At 39.7% G+C, this 20893-nt stretch overlaps 1 protein-coding gene across 1 annotated transcript in view; it reads left to right on the top strand.

Moving 5' to 3' along the window:
- The first annotated feature begins 31 nt into the window (after positions 1–31).
- The window catches only part of LOC138349693 (acyl-CoA-binding domain-containing protein 5-like), a 31384-nt gene continuing 10522 nt past the window's right edge, over positions 32–20893 (top strand). Inside the window, 6 exon segments of the mRNA XM_069336191.1 lie at positions 32–2813; positions 8244–8542; positions 10996–11189; positions 13849–14172; positions 17119–17334; positions 20292–20378. Coding sequence (XP_069192292.1) covers positions 8482–8542; positions 10996–11189; positions 13849–14172; positions 17119–17334; positions 20292–20378 — 882 coding nt within the window. The 5' untranslated portion in view covers positions 32–2813; positions 8244–8481.

Below are 20893 nucleotides of genomic sequence, written 5' to 3'. Positions count from 1 at the left end.
TGAATTTATTATTTAAATGAACTTTATTTTATTCCCTAGAGATTTTGAGTTGAGGTGAGAAAGCCTCTGTGGTTACTGGTTTCATGGTTTAGAATGAGTACATGTTAAAGATGGGACCATACTAATAATGATCTCTTGATAACATCTTTGGTGAATATTGTGATACAGACAAGTTCCATTCCTTGTCTTGTATGTAATGATCATGAATGGATGGTGGCAGCATTTCGTCTTATACTATCTACTCTTCTACTATCTACCCTTCTACTCCTACCTATCTACACCTCTCCCTCCACCCCTCTCTAAACTCTCACTTTCAACTAATGACCCTCCTCGCTCCTCCCACCTCCCTACCTCTCACCCCAAACCCTCACTAATTACTTCACTATTCATTTCTTTCCTTTCGTTTTCTCTTATACGTTTGTGGCAATGATTCTGTATTCTAGAGTTCTCTAGAGTTCCGGGTAGCTGGTCAAGTTACGGCGCCTTATAGTCTTAGCACCTAGGTAGTCAAATACCTAGGTTACAAGGTGTTGAACGAGAGAGGTTACCTTAGGAACTCTGGGAGTGCTTTAGAATAGTTAGCTAACTGAGGACGGGATAACGGACTAGAGAGAGCCGTTTCCCCCGGCCTCGTTAGTTAACTGGGGGGTGGAATAATGGACAAGATAGAGCTATTTCCCCCCAACCCCCGTTACACACGGATACAGACATGGACGCTCAGTCTCGGCCGGAGCCTAGCACTCGTCACCCTCCTGCCTCTCCTCAAAGAAGCCAACACCGGCGTCGTCAACACACCCATCGATCAGGAGGTACTGCTCCAACAGACAGTCCTGATGATCCTCTGGTCCCCCAGGCACTTTCCCAAGGGATTGTGACACCGGGGGAACATGAGGCCCAGAGTGAGGCTCCCACCAGTCGCAGACGCCGTCAAGAGAGTTCGCGAGCCGACCACCTTCCGTCAGGCAGAGAGAAGCATAGATCAACATCCTCTGGACTGGAAGTCATTGATACCACACATTTTACTTACTTTGTATGAGGGTTTTATGGCTTTTTCTAGTGGTTCCCCCTTTGGAGACGTCTGTGCACTGGTGGTCAAAAAGTTAGCTGTTGTATTTCAGGGATAATGGCACCCCATCCAGAGAATACTGTGGTGTTTTGGAATGCCCACTCCCTTTTTAAGAAGACGCAATTTCTACGCAATTTTATCGCCAGTGCACCACCGTTGATCGTGGGACTCTGTGAGACTTGGCTTACAGACGATCTTACAACGTCTATGGTATCGCCATAGACGTTGAGACGGAGCTTGGAGCATAGCAGAGCTGAGTGAGGCCGGAGTCGCGGAGCTCTGTGGGAGAGCGTGGCGGCTCGATGGGGAATAGTGAGTGTGTCAACTCGATGGGGAACGAGAGCGTTGTTGCTCGATGCGGTCGTAGTCTGCTGTCTGTTCTGTGTCGAAGCTGTAGTGTCTTGGGGTCGATTAGAACTACATACGCCAAATGCTACATTCTCCAGCATAACATTCCCAATCTAAAGAATATTTAAGATCGGAACAGAGACGTCAGGAAATCTCGTCTAAAAAGAACAGATGGATAATAGGGGACAAAAAAGGAACACGATGGAAGTTATCCATCAGACTAGTAAAGAAGGCTGCAGGAGCACAAGGCTTAAAACAAGGACGGACTAAATGCCATCCCATCGAGCATTCCACACCGACAGCCACCCACCAAGCCCTTCACAACGACAGCAACAAATCATCTCAGAGCTAAGTCAGTCCCTGACAAAATGAATTATTAAAACACATTCTGATAAATTAGTTTTATAGCGACCTTCTATATAAAGCTGATGGTTGTCTTTGATAACTATATGGCGGTGACCTCTCGGTGGTCGTTGCATGACGTTAACTTCTAGGTGATCGCGGCAAGGTGGTGGCCTCCTTGTGGTCGCTGCAGGGTGGTGACCTCCTGATAGTTCATAATTCATAATATTCATAATTTTATTCATAAGAATGCGTACACAAACACCAAAAGAGGTAGGAACAGGATTTACCCATATAAGGTATGCCACTAATTAACAAATAGTTTCGATCTAAATTTGGAATAATTAGATACAAAATTATTTATGAATTATGAATTATATAAGGGGTATAATGGGGAACACACTTGATTCAACAAGAGAAGTAGGCTAACATAAGTGGGAATGTTGAAGAAAGGTAACAAATTATATACAATATAAAGGTGATACTGAATGATTACAGTCATAGACTATCATATTATGGCATCTGTAGTTTTAGCAACAGTACATACAGTAGTTTTTAACATTAATAACAAAGAAAATAAAGGTGCAATTTATTAAAGCTGCTAGAATATAACAGAGTAAAGTACAATAGTAACATTTAATTGTTTAATTGGGCAAACGTAAAAATAATATAACATCAAATGATAGCCCGAAACGCTGCGCGTACTAGAGGCTTTACAAGATTGTAAATACTATGCTATGTATTCTCTCTAACCCAATGTACCTTCTTGTATATAAATAAATAAATAAATAGCAATAAACACAATACAATACAATAAAATTGTATTGTGTTGTATTGTATTGTATAGCCTGATGATGGTCGCTGAATGGTGGTAGCCTGATGTTGGTCGCTGCAGGGTGGTGACCTCCGTGGAGGACGAGCTGGAGGGGCGACAGGGCTGGAGACTCCTACTACAGGAACACCCTCAGGACCTCCCAGAGTGAGGCTGGTGGCCCTGGAGGGGCTGTGTGCGTCCTGGCACCACTAACCCTCCCCCCTGTCTACGGTGGCACCATTGGTGGGTCGGGGTGCTGTGGTGCCTGGCACTCTACCCTCGTCCCCACCTCACACTTGCTTTACATAATAATTCCCGTTGTCGGTGACAGGAAGCTTGCGTATATATATATACTTTAAGCTTGTATCTAGGTCCCCCCCCCTCCCTCGAAGCCGAATTATTGACCCTAGAATTCAACCCCCACAACAGTATGTTGGGTGAACTGAGGCATTAGGTGAAAGGATAGGTGCCCAGCCTTTTGTAGCCCACCTGGGCATCGAACCCGAGAACTCCGATTGTAACTCTAGAGTGAAGCCAACTGCACTACGAGAACCTATAGTTCAGAGTGGCAGTGGATAGTAGATGATGGGGGGGGGGGGGAGGGAAGGGGATTATCAGGGGAAAGCGCCAAGAAATAGAAGCCTAATCTAAGCGCATAAGAAATATTGCCGGAACAACCGTGGACATTTTCAAGAGGAAACTAGATTTATTCCTCCAAGGAGTGCCGGACCAACCGGGCTGTGGTGGGTATGTGGGCCTGCGGGCCGCTCCAAGCAACAGTTTGGTGGACCAAACTCTCACAAGTCAAGCCTGGCCTCGGGCCGGACTTGTGGGAGTAGAAGAACTCCCAGAACCCCATCAACCAGGTTTAGATTAAGATAGTCTTATGCCATGTTAATCATTCCAAATTTCCAGTTGTTCGATAAATTTTGCTTTGTATCTATTACAAAGATATACAGACACTATTATACAGATATACAGATTACAAAGATCTATTACAGATACCCTGTATCTATTACAGGGTAGCTGTAATAGATACAGGATACCTGGTCACAGATGTGTATAGTGGCTTAAATAGTGTTTGTACATTTCCTATGTCATTTAATGGGCGGTAATACATTATTTTATGGTTTTTATATGAAGTGTATATGTCGTACCTAGTTGCCAGAACTCACTTCTCAGCCTACTATGCAAGGCTCGATTTGCCTAATAAGCCAAGTTTTACTGAATATATTTTCTCAATTTTTTTTCTTATGAAATGATAAAGCTACCCATTTCATTATGTATGAGGTCAATTTTTTTTTATTGGAGTTAAAATTAACGTAGATATATGACCGAACTTAACCAACCCTACCTAACCTAACCTAACCTATCTTTATAGGTTAGGTTAGGTTAGGTAGCCGAAAACGTTAGGTTAGGTTAGGTAGGTTAGGTAGTCGAAAAAACATTAATTCATGAAAACTTGGCTTATTAGGCAAATCGGGCCTTGCATAGTAGGCTGAGAAGTGCGTTCTGGCTACTAGGTACGACATATACACAACATATACAGTAGTTAAGACTTTCACAGTCTTGATTGAGAGCAGATAGAAGCTATACAGCAGTCAGTTTTTGGTAAAGTTATAACATATTATATACTGTACACATATACCTTACCTTGAGGTTACCTTGAGGTGCTTCCGGGACTTAGCGTCCCCGCGGCTCGGTCGTCGACCAGGCCTCCTGGTTGCTGGACTGATCAACCAGGCTGTTGGACGCGGCTGCTCGCAGCCTGACATATACCTATGTAATAAACGTGTACAGTATTAAAAATAGACACTGAATATGTAATAAGTAACAAAGATTTTGCCTGAATTTACCTGAGGGGGGGCCACTAACTAGTGGCTTTGATTGTGACAGGAAGCTGCAGACTTGTCAGAGTCCCCCCCCCCCATTGTTCGAATGTTTATCAACTGAATTTTGAACTGAAGTAATGTCTTGGCATTTATAGCTTCAGTGGGTAGGTGGATTTATGGGTTTATAATCCTTTGGGTGAAAAGCATCTCCTGTTTTCTGCCCCCAACATTGTGGTGTGTTGAGCTTGGAGCTGTTGCCCCATGTTAGTAGAAACTGCATTAATATTGACCAATTTGTTCAGTAGTGTACTGGGGCCAGATTCACGAAAGCACTTGCGCAAACACTAACGAACCTGTACATCTTTTCTCAATCTTTGGCGGCTTTGTTTCCAATTATTGAACAGTTAATGAGCTCCGAAGCACCAGGAGGCTGTTTATAACTATAACAACAGTTGATTGGGAAGTTTTCATGATTGTAAACTGTTTAATAAATGTAACTAAAGCCGTCAAAGATTGAGGAAAGATGTACACGTTCGTAAGTGCTTGCGTAAGTGCTTTCGTGAATCTGGCCCCTGTATTTTACAGGTCTCGATGGGATCAGCTGTGTCTGGTTTGAAGTGTTGCTACTCGTGTGGCTCAACCATTCCTGGTATGAGAATTGATTTAGTAATGCGATCTCGAACCCATTGTTGATGTGACGACTTATATTGAATTTTGTAACTAGCTCATCAAGATTGTAACTTGCTTAGCTAAATGAATTGTGGGGTTCAGTCCCTGAGCCCATTATGTGCCTCTGTAACCCTTTCCGCTACCGCCCACAAGATGGGTATGGTGTGCATAATAAATGAACTAAACTAAAAAGTAATGGGGTGACTTTTGTTGCTCTTGTTCTTACTTCACATTTGTTGTGTGATAACTATTTTGGTCGCTCATCATGTATATACTTGTACTCACCTAGCTGAGCTTGCGGCGGATGGGCTGTGGCTCTTTGGTCTTGCCTCTCAACTGTCAATCAACTGGTGTACAGATTCCAGAGCCTATTGGGCTCTATTTATTTATATATTTATACTGTATATACAAGAGTTCTTACATTTTTCTACAGCCACTAGCACGCATAATATTTTGGGCAAGTTCTTAATCCTAATTTTGACGCACACACACATCCCCAGGAAGCAGCCCATAGCAGCTGTCTAACTCCCAGGTACCTGTTTACTACTAGGTGAACAGGTGCATCACGGTGAAAGAAACTGCCCATTTGTTTTCGCCTCCACTGGGGATTGAACCCGGACCCTTAGGACTACGAACCCCGAGTGCTGTCCATTCAGCCGTCAAGGCCCCCCCCCCCATCATATCTACATTTGAAACCATGTATGGAGTCAGCCTCCACCATATCACTACCTAATGCATTTCATTTGTTAACTACTTTGACACTGAAAAAGTTCTTTCTAACAAGGGAGCCGGTCGGCCGAGCGGATAGCACGCTGGACTTGTGATCCTGTGGTCCTGGGTTCGATCCCAGGCGCCGGCGAGAAACAATGGGCAGAGTTTCTTTCACCCTATGCCCCTGTTACCTAGCAGTAAAATAGGTACCTGGGTGTTAGTCAGCTGTCACGGGCTGCTTCCTGGGGGTGGAGGCCTGGTCGAGGACCGGGCCGCGGGGACACTAAAGCCCCGAAATCATCTCAAGATAACCTCAAGATAACATAACTGTGGCTCATTTGGGCACTAAATTTCCACCTGTGTCCCCTTATTTGCATACCACCCATGATATCTTGCTTTCACATTGCATTCCAAGACTACAGTTCATATAATGTAACATAATTTGTTTGCCAGAAATTAATTATGGATGTGATTGAATAGACAGTCTTACTCAGACATTACAGTCCCTTACTATGAGCAAGTTAGGTTCTGAGAATGTGTATGTAAAGCAGTTGTTCAGAATGCATTCAGTTTACATTATTTCTCAATGAAAAATGCAATTCAGTGTACAAATATTTGGGTTATGTTGCCTTCTTTGGTACGAATTAAATTCGTACATCAAGTTTCTACTGTATCAGTAATGACCCAATTTTCATGCAATAAGATGTAATGCCCTAATGTGTGTGTAATGTTCACACACTTGGTATTGCATGTCATCTATATTGGTATTGCATGTCAGCATTACAAGCTGAACTCCGTCTCCGTGGCAGTGGCAGTCATGGCAGTCTCCGTGGTGTAGTGGTAAGACACTCGCCTGGCGTTCCGCGAGCGCTATGTCATGGGTTCGTATCCTGGCCGGGGAGGATTTACTGGGCGCAATTCCTTAACTGTAGCCTCTGTTTAACGCAACAGTAAAATGTGTACTTGGATGAAAAAACGATTCTTCGCGGCAGGGGATCGTATTCCAGGGACCATAGGATTAAGGACTTGCCCGAAACGCTACGCGTACTAGTGGCTGTACAAGAATGTAACAACTCTTGTATATATATATATCAAAAACTACCATAGGTGCTTGTGGCCAATTTGTATTCAAGCTGACATTTGTCAGTACTGTACTGTACTGATTTTGTTACTTGATCCATACAGTTGTTTGGCCTATTGCATTGTAATAAACAATGGATTTGTCTGCTAGTTGTTGTTTGTGCTCTCTTTGCTTTCTTCAAATTCATCTGAGAGTTCCCATCTAATGACAAATTAATGGCTTCTGTTTGATAGCCCAAGACTGTTGCAGTTTCAGTGTTTATAACTAGCCAATAATTGAAACATTTTTGTGTCTACATTTTTATTAATGTATATTAATGTTACTTGGCAATCTTTTTCCATAAATCTACTACTTATAGCAAACTAATACTTACAAAGTTCTTTTATGAAACAAAATTTACTCAATTTACAGCCATTGTTCCATTATCAATTGTAAACTTTGTACAGCCTGCTGAATTGTGCATTACAAAAATGTAACAAATTTGGATAAAAAGCAATGGAAAAGTGCTTGAAAAGACCTAAAAATTATCTTAAGATTTTAAATTTCTATAAAAAACTGCAGTCATAAAACCTCAATAATATTCCTTTTGATTATATGATTGATTCTTTATATATTGTACAGCAGTTTTTTTTTTTTTTAATTTTGTTGTTTGAGATTCACTACCTGGAACAAAATGTTCCAAGTAGCACGGGCTATGGTGAGCCCGTAAAGTTCTAAAGTTATGTTTTTTAACAGTTAGTATAGGTATGTGGGATGGGTATAAGTAAAAGGGGTGGGGGAATAAGATGTGGAGTTGTAGAGTAGATGAAATGCAATACATTTAGGTAGTAAAAAGATATAAGTAGAATGCCTAAGAAACTTCTAATGAGACAGGTTTCCAAGGGGGTGAAATAGATCATATTGTAGAGGCAGGTGACTAGTATTTTGGATGGGAAAAGTAGAATAACATAACATACCAGTCTCCGTGGTGTAGTGGTAAGACACTCGCCTGGCGTTCCGCGAGCGCTATGTCATGGGTTCGTATCCTGGCCGGGGAGGATTTACTGGGCGCAATTCCTTAACTGTAGCCTCTGTTTAACGCAACAGTAAAATGTGTACTTGGATGAAAAAACGATTCTTCGCGGCAGGGATCGTATTCCAAGGACTTGCCCGAAACGCTACGCGTACTAGTGGCTGTACAAGAATGTAACAACTCTTGTATATATCTCAAAAAAAAAAAAAAACAATATTAAATGTACAGTATATTAAAACAAGTAGATCATCCCCCTAATTGGAAGCTGCCAGGCAGGCATCGGTTCTATAAATAGTTAGATTATTGATAAGGCAACATTCGTTACAAGGTTTCATCAACAAAATCTTATCAGTTCCATTGTGTTGCAGGTTAGGCTTTGGAGACAAGTCAGTCAACATTCAAACCCGTTAGCAGAGTTGGAAATATAGTACAGGTCTGACTATTATTGTACTGTTGACTGAAATGGAAAAACCTGAAAATGTGTAGAGGAGACAAACTAGTGACCAAAGTGTGAGTGATGTACGAGTGGTAATTGTCGGAAGAAATTGCAGTGAAGCTTTCCAAACAAGTCATTGCAGCCATTTGAGAAGCTGTGAGGTGTTCAAGATGACTACTGAGGACAAATTTAAGGCAGCTGTCAATATCATCAGAAGTTTGCCAAAAGATGGTATGTAGCACTTTCATACATGAGATGGTTAGCCAGTTGATCTAGCGATGAATTCATTGTTTTTATTATATATACATATGTTCAAATTAAAAAGTGCTTGCTTAATATTTTTGTGTGCTCGTTTATGAGAGAGATTTACACATGGGTGGAAATAGAATGAGGGGAGAGCAGATGGAAGTTAGAAAACTAACTTTATTCACATACCCAGTATACAGTATACTAGAAGGTACTATGAGTTGGTGATTAATTGGCACATTCTTTCAGAGCCACTAATACACATACACAGAATTTGCAGGGGTTTTAAAACTAGACAGTGACACATTCAGTCTAGAATAAAAAAAATGAATTTGACAGATCTATAATGAGTCGCATGCAATGAGATCCACTCAAATGAACTCGAAACACATTAATACCAATTACCACCACCAGGTGGTCTGGCCCTGGCTCCCAGCCTGCTCCCAAAGTCAGTTCTGTTCGTGATGTTGGTGTCGTCACACCAACTACTGTAGTAGCGTTTCTGGTCATGGCAGCTCGTGAGTGAGCGTCAATGCTTCACGCAAAGTGGCAGCCCTCATTAGATTTGCTTGTTCAATGGGGTTCATTTGCTTTGTTATATTGTTTCCAATTTTAGTGTAAATTTAGCAACCCGTTCTCGCAAATTTAATAAGTCAATATTGACTTATTAAATATGTGCATAGGTGACATACTTAACATAATAGATACCCTTAAAAAGATTCATAGAAAACACCGACCTTACCTAACCTTGTTAGTATCTTAAGATAAGCATCTTATTGCTTCGTAATTACAATTATTACCTAACCTATAATAGGTATAGGTTAAGTAATAATTGTAATTACGAAGCAATAAGATGCTTATCTTAAGATACTAACAAGGTTAGGTAAGGTCGGTGTTTTCTATGAATCTTTTTAAGGGTATCTATTATGTTTAGTATATCACCTATGCACGTAGTTAATAAGTCAATATTGACTTTACGAATTTGCGAGAACGGGTTGAATTTAGAGGCATGTTTTAATTCTAGCTTGTTGTGTGGGTTTAGCTCTTGTGTTTTGGGCTGCATGTACTCAGGTTTTACTTCCCTGTGTGCCCGCTATCTCTGCTCATGCACAGCCAGAGTATCCTTTTCATGTGGATTTGTCTCGGTGAGGCCGGCCCACCAGGGTAGGGGCCTTGTCTTGGGCTGTTCAGGGGTCTCATTTCCTCTGTTGGGCCCTCGGTTAGGGACGTTCTTCAGTTATTGGGGGTTTGGGGGCCTGCAGTGGAACCTCGAGTGACGAGCGACTCCAGTTACGAGCATTTAGAGTAATGAGCGAGCCACTCGCAGAAAATTTGTCTCGATTAACAAGCAAACCACATGGTGCTTCCTAGCAATCCTGCTGGTTCTTGGACACCTCCGACGACAGTGTTGTTGTTTCACAAGACGAGCTTTTCACATGACGAGTTCGGTGCCGGAACAGATTAAATTCGTTTATCAAGGTGCCACTGTACTTGTTTATAAAGCACGCTGCAGGCGGCTCTAATAGTCAGGTGGTTAGGCTATGGTTATTGACGGTTCATTTAGAGAGCAGCCCTAGTGTCTCTCTGGGGGCCACTCTTCCCTGTATCAGTTTAAGGATATCCCTCAGCTCATGTTTTTCTTAAGACAGTTTTCCTGTTGGCTCTTGCTTATGGCTGTTAGGTAGGAAAGCTTCTGACTCTTCTCTTGAGGTGATGGGTTCTATTCTTTTAGCCTTGGTGGGTGGTTAGTTAATTTGTAACCATTTCCTCCTTTTCTGGCAAAGAATGAGTTAGTGGGCTTCTGGAGGGGTCCTTTGGTGGTCAATGCTTGACTGGTTCGCCAGGGGCGCATCATTGATTGTGCCCTATGACAACTTTTTGCCGCTACCTGCATGTCACCAATTCTGGTGGATGCCTTGTTGGTGGATCTCGTTTCCATGGTTCCGTGTTCCAAGACACGCATTTCCTAGGTTGTCTGCCATGTCATCAAGTCCAGCCAGCCTGCAGTCTACCCTCGGGTCTCTAATATTTGTAAATAAGCCGCTTTCGCTGTTGTCTCCTCTAATATGTCGTGGGCTGATGTTCGGGCTTGGGGCCTTTGGCAATCTAACAGTGTGCTGGGCCCCGATATTTTATTTGTTGTGGAGCTCGGTTGTGTGTGTGGCTGTGGGCCATGTCACCCAGTCTGGTGTTTCTTCTTCTTTGCCTTAAGTGCCAGCTGCCTCTTCTCCTTCCTGGTAAGTCCCTTCCTTGTTCTCTCTGCTTAGATTACCTTGAGGAATGGGAACATTTGGGGATGGTTAACGTTTAACGTTAACCATCCCCAAGAACGTTTAAGGAGTAATATTTTGTTCTCAGAAAAAGATATAATTCAGAAGTGGATTACCAATATCTTGGGTTGTAGCCTTCCATAAATAACATCCAATTATTTTTCTCAGGTCCCTATCAACCTTCTCATGATATGATGCTCAAATTTTACGGACTGTACAAGCAAGCAGTTGAAGGGCCATGCACAGAGCCCAAACCAGCCTTCTATGAGATGGTGAAGGGTTATAAATGGCGGGCTTGGAATAACTTAGGAGATATGTCAAAAACTGATGCAATGAATTGTTATGTAGATGAACTGAAGAAGGTAAGGAATTTGTTTGAAATAAATACCGTCTTGAGAAGCCATTGTTTAACAACTTATATTTTGAATACAATTTCAATATGAGCCATGCTCTAGGTAGACTAGTTGTTTTATGTTTTGGGTTGGAGATAATAACGTTTGTGCTCTTGTAAGCTATTGTAAACGGCTTTCTTTTTGCACAATATAATACTGTACTTATAGGTATTGTTTAAACAATTAGTAATTTATTACAATAATTTTCTTTACATATATAAATACTGTTCCTGGTAAGTAATAATCCCATACAAGGCACACTAAAGTCAATTTTGCACAAGTCTTGCTTCTTCAGTTTTACAGCTGAATTTTGAGTATTTTTTTTTTTTTGGTATACTTGACTGACATTAATTTCTTGGATAATACATTAAGAATTCTTTATCTTCTTGAGATAAAGATACAAGATAAGATGACCCCTCTCAACAACAATAATACAGAGCCTTATATACATTATATAACTAAATATACTGTATTGCCATCAAGATATTGGTGTTTGTTGAGCAAGTAGAGCATTGGATGAATACTATATTTTTTTCATTTTCTGAATACACAGTGTTATACAGTTATTAATTATTATGAATGTACTGTACAGTGAATATAGATTTCAATGTTATCTAATCTTCACACTTCCATATTGTTTATCTGCTGAATCTGCTTTCATTTTCACCATTTATCGTTTCCTTTTTTATAAATTCATGCCGACTTCATGAGCCAGTTGCTGCACGTTATTTTTTCCCCAAACTTAATTAACTCTTCAACCATACTTTTTTGGAGTTTTGGATTTTCGAGTTTAAATATGAGATTTCATCACGCTCTTTTAATTTAAACAAATTGCTTAAATGTTTTAGTCTTTTGCATTGTTTATTCAGTGCTGTATCAAACTTAGTTTTCAGTTTGAATGTTTTTTATTTGCATGGGCACACTCATAGATTTGTAATATTTTTATTTGATGATGATTTTTCATTAGTTTTATTGAAATGCATTAGCCATCCTATAAGTGTTCTGGTGCAGTACTGTTTGAATTACCTTCTGTAAGCCTAAGCCATAGATTTTCTTTGTTCTGGAATGAAAAACCCTGAAAATCTTAAATAACTTTCTAAAGCTTCAACATGTAAATCAGGAATGCTTGGGAAAGTTACAATGATTCTTTGACCTTTAACCCTTAAACTGCGCATCAGGTCATATGAAGTGTTGAGTAACTTGCTATAAATTGCGCATCACAGCACATGACATGTTAAAGTATATGTGCTTTCATCAAAAGTAACACTCTGCCTGTGAGCATAACAAATAAAAAAGAACTGGTTATGTGATGTGAACACAGTAGCCAGGTGGAGGGGTCAGTGAGTGCATCAGCACTAGATTTGCAATCTGCTAACTTGTGGCGTAGATATGAGAGGACTCTAATGATCAAGATGGATGGTTTTTGTTTGTGTGGCTTCACTTAGTAGCTTACATCTTCTATATATATGTGTTCAATAACTCAATTTATGCATACATAATTGATAAAAACTGTGATTCTGTACAGTATAGTGTAAAGACCTGCATTGTAATACTGGGAGTTCTTGTTATATAAATGTCCACTTTACAAGCACTCCATCTGAATCCATCCGAGTCCATCTGAATGTCCTCTGAAGTTCCCATTTTTGTGTCCGTCCACTTGGTGAACCAGCTCCACTGACTCCAGTATCTTTTATGTTTACATGGCCTCATGATGGCATAGGGCAGTACAAAAAACATCCACACAGCCCACTAGCGGTGACCTTAAAATGTCCACACAGCACTACTAGTGTTGACCCACACTGCCTCATCGTGGGTCATCTTGAGCTTATCTTGAGATGATTTCGGGGCTTTAGTGTCCCCGTGGCCCGGTCCTCGACCAGGCCTCCACCCCCAGGAAGCAGCCCGTGACAGTTGACTAACTCCCGGGTACCTATTTACTGCTAGGTAACAGGGGCATTCAGGATGAAGAAACTTTGCCCATTTGTTTCTGCCTCGTGCGGGAATCGAACCCGCGCCACAGAATTACGAGTCCTGTGCGCTATCCACCAGGCTACGAGGTCATTAGTGAATTCATGATTCACTGATCATGAATGACAATAATTTTAAACTAGAGGAATAACGCCAGATATTTCATACTTGACTTCATGAAAGTCATATGGTGAAGAAGGGGGGGGGGTCTATATTTGCTAATACTACTGTATTTATTAAAGCATGTAACTTAGAACTTCCCTGACCAGCCTATGTTTGTCCTGTACCCTGGTCCATTACTCCCTGGAAATTTTGGTGAGGCTAGACCCAAGCATCTGGCCTCTAACTTTGGACAGAGAAAGAGTGAGACACACACACACATACACACTGTTATAAATATATGTAGTCAGTCATTTTTTTATCTTTTTGTCAGGGCAATCAATTGGGCAACTGTTTTACTTTAAAGCTAAACGAGTATTTAGAACAATTTGGTTTGTGTTAAGTTGATCCTTTAAAAAGTCTCCAGTACAGTGCATGGTTTCTGAAATTTTTTAGATTATCCTGAAGTACATTCCTCAAGAAATGAGTTCCTAGAGGGAACAAAGCTTAAAAAAAGAGTTACTTTGACATTCGAAAAGTGATTTTAATTTTTTTCATACAGATTATAGAAACCATGGCATACACAGAAAATGTGGCAAATTTCATAGATGCTCTTGGACCTTTTTATGAATTTATTGATATTCCTGGCATGAAGCTGAAAAATAACATCAAAGGTGTACCCGAAGATGAGGAACCCAACAGTAATTATGGAGATGGAGAGGACGGCGTGAAGAGTACGCTCAACGGCCACCTTCCGCTGCATAAAAGGAATGGGACTCAAGAATGCGATAGTGACTCTGAATCTGATCTAACACATTTGTCAAGTCAGAATTCCTCTCCGCACGTGATGTCTGTGGCGAGCAACGGACCTGTTGATGCTTCACTGGTGAGTGTAACAGGCGGGGCAGTGATAAAGACAGGTTGGGAAGGAGTTTTGGAGATGGTGATAAGAAATAAATGATATTTCTTTTCATCTGTTATTTATTTTGGTCATTTAGGTTTGATGCATTCATTTGACATCTTTTTGTACTTTTTACATAGAATTTACTAGAATACATTTATGCATATACAGTATTGTTTAATTAAACTTGGAGTCTCCCTGAATTTAAACATTGTTTATTTCTTTATTTCAATAATTGTTTTATAATTTTTGGTTAAGCTAATTGTACCTTAGGCCCATATGTTAAGAGAACCCATAAGATAGTGATCCAGAACCTATATTACTGGATTTACAGCTTTCCATAGTTAGGATGGGATGTAAACTCTGTAATTACTAAGCTAATTAACCTGATTAAATAACCTATTAATATAGCATCGCCTTGGTCATTGTCTCCTGACACAGTGTACTTTTGAATTATTAGCAGTCAAATAATTGTTTGCAAACCATTCTTAACACTTTCTGCGGATGAGGACTCCTCCCGGCGTCCTGTTTCGCCTACCCGCTCCCGCTATGTGGACATAAACTTATGTCCTCTTTTAAAATATTTGTATAAAATTCAATTTTTATCCGATTTACTTTGGGTTTGTTTCAAACTGCGCGCCATGAGGCTCTCTTTCTCACCAATAGGCTGCATGGTACAATAAGTTCATGAAAGGTTCACAAACATAACAAAAGTAAAAACATTTCGTGTGTGTTTGACTCTCACTGATATGTTCCAGCGTTGTTTTATATCTGGCGCTATTCTATCTTACGCTTTGTTGATCTTTTTTACCTACGGGCTCATAGAACATTCTATTGCGAACACATTGACTCAAAAATGAATGACGTACATAGAATAATAATGTCATGAGAATGAAATGAGTATAAACTTTCAAAGCGCCGTGTGTCGTTCCGTCACCGACACCGGGTAACAATTTCACCACTTCCCACACTCTTGCGGGCGGGCCGCAATCATTATTCTTCGCTTATATTCATATGCCCGAAACGCTACGCGTACTAGTGGCTGTACAAGAATGTAACAACTCTTGTATATATCTCAAAAAAAAAAAAAAAAAAAATATCACCGTGTTGGGAATTTCATTGCGAGTCCATTGATACCAAAATTAACGTTGTAGGACAAGTGTGGAGGTGATAACAATCCCAAGAGTAAAAACATTTTGTTGCTGTTGGGCGCTCACGGCGAGTCATCTTCGTAGTTATTTATTTGGTGCTGGTATCCCTATACGTTTCGTGACTTTTTTTACTGATGTTCTTCTAGAGAATTTTATTGCGAACACGTTGGTACCAAAATGAAATACGTAGCTCGAGAACTAAGGTCAGGAGAGTAAAACGAGTATACACATTTTTGTTTTTACGCTTACGCGGCAAAACGCCGGGAGCACTTACGGTTGTTTTTTTTACATTCGCCGGGAGACTGAAAGTGTTAAGTACTTGCATGGATCTGAATTGCTCAGGGGGGAATTTAGCAAAAATAAATAGCTGAATTGCATTTGTTGAATGAGCCATACTAATTAGTGGGTTAATAACCATTACCTTGCCAAGTTCAGTAAAGAGGTAGCATCTCTCATTTATTTTTATTTGGCACCAGGATTCATGATTTAATGTTATATTCAAACCTGTGGAGAAACTAATAAGAGATAATAATAATAATAATAATAATTTTTTTTATAATAATAATAATAATAATTTTTATTTAGGCAAAGGTACATACATAAAGAGATTTTACAAAGTTTGTTGGCTTTATAGATAGAGCTAGTACATACAATGCCTAAAGCCACTATTACGCAAAGCGTTTCGGGCAGATGGTTGACATTGGCAAAGTTTTAGGTAATTAATGGCCGTTTGATGAGTTTTGGGTAGGGTGAAGCCTCTCCCAAGTATCATTTGGTAATGCAGGCGAAGAGTCACAATAACGTGGCTAAAGTATGATGACCAGACCACACACTAGAAGGTGAAGGGACGCCGAGAAGGTCGTCCCTTCACCTTCTAGTGTGTGGTCTGGTCAACATCATTTGGTAATGTATGGACATGTTTCTATAATATATTTTGAAACAGGTAATATTTGACAGTTGTATTATAGTACTGTATACAGATTTTCAAATGAAGATAAGATGATTTATCCTGTAAATTTTAAGCATTGGAGGGATTTTTTTTGTTTACTATTTTTAGAGTGGAAGAATTTGACATGTTTAATGCTCTAATATACAAAACTATTGTAGATTTCTTTTACTACTGGGATTTCTTGAAAATAATCTGATTACTATTTAAAATGTTAATTCATTTAAAAATGGGATTCCAACTCTCCAAATAAATAATTTACTCGCCAATTTCAATTTACAGTCGAAGGTGGAGATAAATTAAATGAAAAATTGGGTTGCTGTGATAACAATGAAAGAACAGAGCTGGCATTTGAAGCCTGAAACTTTCCAGTGTTTTGCTTTCAAATACTGTATGTGAAAAATTATTACCACACTCAATAGCTTTGTGGGGAAATCTTGATCAATTTAATTGTTTTCTCACCAGTAAAGTTGTATTAGTTATGCATCTGGGCTGTAAGCCACATGATCAAGTTACTCCATAAAGAGTAGAATATATAGTCCTTGAAATTGTATCCAGTAAGTTGGTTCCAGCCACTCAGTATTATGGCTTTACTTGCCCACTCTGTTGCACCATTATTTTATTGCATGAAAGTACTGTACTGGTATCTTGTTCCCATTTTGTTCCTTATTGCTTCACCAGTTCTAGAAACCTGACAGTCTTAGATTTGTTAATTTTAGCTTGCATGCACATAACCTACGTCTTGATCGCATAGTCAGAAAATTGTTAAGGTTTTCTAATTTTTGTGAAATTTAAGGTGGAAAACATTTATACTAAAAAATCTTCTATCGACAGGCACGGGAGTTGAAGGAGGCAGGTGAGGAGGAGGAGGAGGAGGAGGATGAGGCTAGTGATCAAGAGGAGGTTAGTGATCAAGAGGAGGAGGAGGAGGATGATATTTTGGTAGTGAAAGTCCAGCAGCAAGAGAACGTAACCACCCACACAGTCTCTCTCTCGCCAAAAGCCTATAGTGACTCTGAGTCTGATGAGGAATATTCAGAGCCTGCAGAGGTGATACCAATTTTTAAGCTCTTTGTTTAGGGCTTAGTAATATGCATGGGGTTGTAGGTTCTCAGTCTGACTAAAATTGAAAACGTTTGTTAATGTATCCTATTTCCAAATTCACTCTCTGGCTCCTTATACACAACCTGTTTTTTTTTTCCTGTTTAATGTGCTTATAATATTATATATATTCATGTAATGATTTCATTGATACATTTTCAGGGTTATTTATTCTCATCCTGTTTATCATTAAGTTGGCTGCTATTGTTTGCTTGAATTATTCTTGGCAATAAATGAGAGAGATTATCAGTAAAGTACTTGAGAAATGTTCAGTGTTTTATGCACTGAGCATTTTATAAGTTGGTGTGTCATAATGCCAGTAATCTTGTGAGGTAGGCATTAAGTGTAGAGATTAATATAGGTTGAAGAAAGTTTTAGTGTCTGGGAGAGGTAAATAGGGAGAAATTGAGGAATACAATTAGTGAATGAGAGTACAGTATAAAAGGAGATAATGAGCAGTTTTTGTTTTTCAAGTTATGGGAAATTAGTTTATACAAGTTATACAATTAGTTTATACAAGTTAGGGAGCCGGTCGGCCGAGCGGACAGCACGCTGGACTTGTGATCCTGTGGTCCTCGGTTCAATCCCAGGCGCCGGCGAGAAACAATGGGCAGAGTTTCTTTCACCCTATGCCCCTGTTACCTAGCTGGTAAATAGGTACCTGGGTGTTAGTCAGCTGTCACGGGCTGCTTCCTGGGGGTGGAGGCCTGGTCGAGGACCGGGCCGCGGGGACACTAAAAGCCCCGAAATCATCTCAAGATAACCTCAAGATAACAATTTGAGGCAAGTTCTGCATAATGTATGACCGAGTGGTTTAAATGGCATGAATAGTTTTAATATCAAAGTACTGTACTACAGTAGAGATGCAGTTTGCTTGAATAGACTAATTGGGATCAGACCTGTCCTGTTTTATCAAGGCTTCCAATTCATACACTATATAATACAAAATGTTTTCTTTCTGATCACAAGTGATAAATTACATCCTTGTGCATATGTGGACAATAATGATATATATAAACAATGAATTTGAAATACATTAAAAGATTAAATAGTGGAAGAAAAAAATATTTGAAATAACTGTGTCTTGTTTGATAAATTGGTGCAAGCACTATGGTTTTTGGAGAGTTTGAATGCTGGCTCCCTGTAGCTAGTTTCAGTGAGATAGCTCTGTATCTTTAAGTCATATTAGCTCATGCAAGTCCTCGAAAGCTTACCAGAGACCACAGGCCAAATTAAGTGATTCTGAAGTTGGAAAGCGCAGCATATGCACCTCGCACAATGTCCTTTGTGTTCCTCTGGTGACAGTCTATTCTTCTATCTATCCATCTATCACTATGCTGTCCACTAACTGTGTGTGTGTAATGTATATATGTATATATATGTACTTAAGCCTAAATCCTATAATTGCTAGGAGAGAGGGTAGAAAAAGCTAGATATCACTCTCCAGTAGGCACTGATAGTTAAGCACTGATAAGCAAAAACTACTTCGATACCAGAGCAACTCACGAGCAGAAAGGAGAACACCTCCACTCTTCACAGGAAGCGAGAAACACAAGCTGACATCAGGGAAGGTAACTGTGAAATAGTTGTTGACGCACTGTCGGTCAAGGAAAAGCAAGATAGGGAACATAAACTTAAGCATAATGAAAAAATGAAATCATTATCATGGCTTCCCCGCTGGACATAAAAAGCCAGCAGAATGCTAACCCCATCTAGCTTTAAAAAATAATGGTGCTTCTTGCAGCAACAGGTGTCTGTGGCTTTGCAGTGACCACGAGGAACCGTTGGGTGACCTAAGCTGCCGTCTAGTTGTGCACTAGGATACTAGCTCTTGGTTTGTTGATATCAAGCAAACTATACTGCTCCTATTCCATCCCTTTTATTTCTTTTACAAAGATTCATAATTTGTTTTACTATGCCTGTACTTTCTTGATGCTTTTACTGGTTATTAGATGATACAGTATTAAGATTTCCATGCTCTTACTCCTATGAGCACACCAGATTCTGGTCGTGATGTTCACTTAGCCTTCAGAAGTCCAAAGGCCTGATAGTTTTGTGGTGGTCTCTCTCTGATATCAGAGCCAATGCACCAGGGAGCTACTGAGGGCCACCCTTGAAAAGAATCAACTGTCGAATACTGTACCTGTATAGACAAATCCATGCTGACACTGGATGTAATGAAAATTTGTGATGAAAAAAATAAGGTTGACCCCTTATTAGTCCATTCAAGCAAGAATTCACAGTAAATTGGGGGTTACTGTTTTACCACTTATATGGCCAAAATCTTTATACTGTACAACTCAATCAAGTCACAAGATTTGTATCGAATTAATAGAACACCATTGAAAATTAACATTGTTTTTATTAAATGTAGTGCTAAACTTCTCATTCAAAAATCTGAATTAATTGTCTAGTGTGATATTTTCCTAGAAGTGATGACTTGGATTCTATGCTGCCTAGGATACTTAAGGGAAGAGCTTGTCTGTTTTCTAATAGTTTTTTGTCTTGCGTCAAAGGTAAGTTTTCTTTTTAAAGTATTTAGACAAAATCTTTACCTATAAGCTAATAAGTTATTTGCTGCATATACATGTAGTTTGAAAAATTCTGTTTTTTTAATCTGTAACCATTACTGAGGACACATTTTTTTCAGGCCTGTAGTTTTCTCTTGAATGTCTGAACTCTTGTTCCCTCTTGGAAATCCCAGCCTGAAAGGTGATACATGTATCCTGTTCTCTTTGGAACTCCTTGCCTGAAGGGTGTGACCTCATGTACTTGTCAATTATTCATTATTTTTAACAGTATTAACCGAGACATAAAAATGAATGTTTCTGGTGGTAGGTTTTTGTACTTATCCTCCTCCTCCTTCTTCCTCACCTTGTTACTACTACTACTATGGATTGCTGTAGACACCAGACCACCTGGCTCAAGTGGACACAGGGCTAGCTGAGCAGACCTGGTCTTCGACTCAGATTCACCATCTCTCTAACACCCAGGTACTGCTGCTTCAAGTACTGAACTTCTCTTTCGGTAAGGGATTTAGAATACAATAATAGACTTGATTGGTCGGCAGAAATATTGTTTATCAGTACAGTACTGCTAAATTTATTATGATGCAAATAATGTGCTTGAACCATGCACAGGGTAACCCCCTCCCCCTGTTGTTATTGACCATATGTGGCATCTAATTCTTGAGTGTCTACAGTGGTGTATAAATCTAAATCCAAAGAATGTCAGTTCTTCAAATCGACTAATTTTATGTTGAAATATGGAAAATAAATAGAAATAATTTTAATACAAATTTTGGACTTGACTCCTAAAGTGTGGCTATGATCAAATATACCTCTGGCTCTGTGGAAAAAAAAATGTGTATAAAATTATACATTTGTAAGAAAAAACAAATGTAAGATTTATTTGGGAACATTTATGGAGGCTTCCTGTGGTATTCTACCTGGATACCTCCACTCAACTCAATCCTCATCAGGGGCCAGATTCACGGAGCAGTTACGCA

Source organism: Procambarus clarkii, chromosome 35, assembly GCF_040958095.1.
Source record: "Procambarus clarkii isolate CNS0578487 chromosome 35, FALCON_Pclarkii_2.0, whole genome shotgun sequence".
NCBI classification, from domain to species: Eukaryota; Metazoa; Arthropoda; class Malacostraca; order Decapoda; family Cambaridae; genus Procambarus; species Procambarus clarkii.
This window is presented reverse-complemented; position numbering and strand designations above follow the sequence as displayed.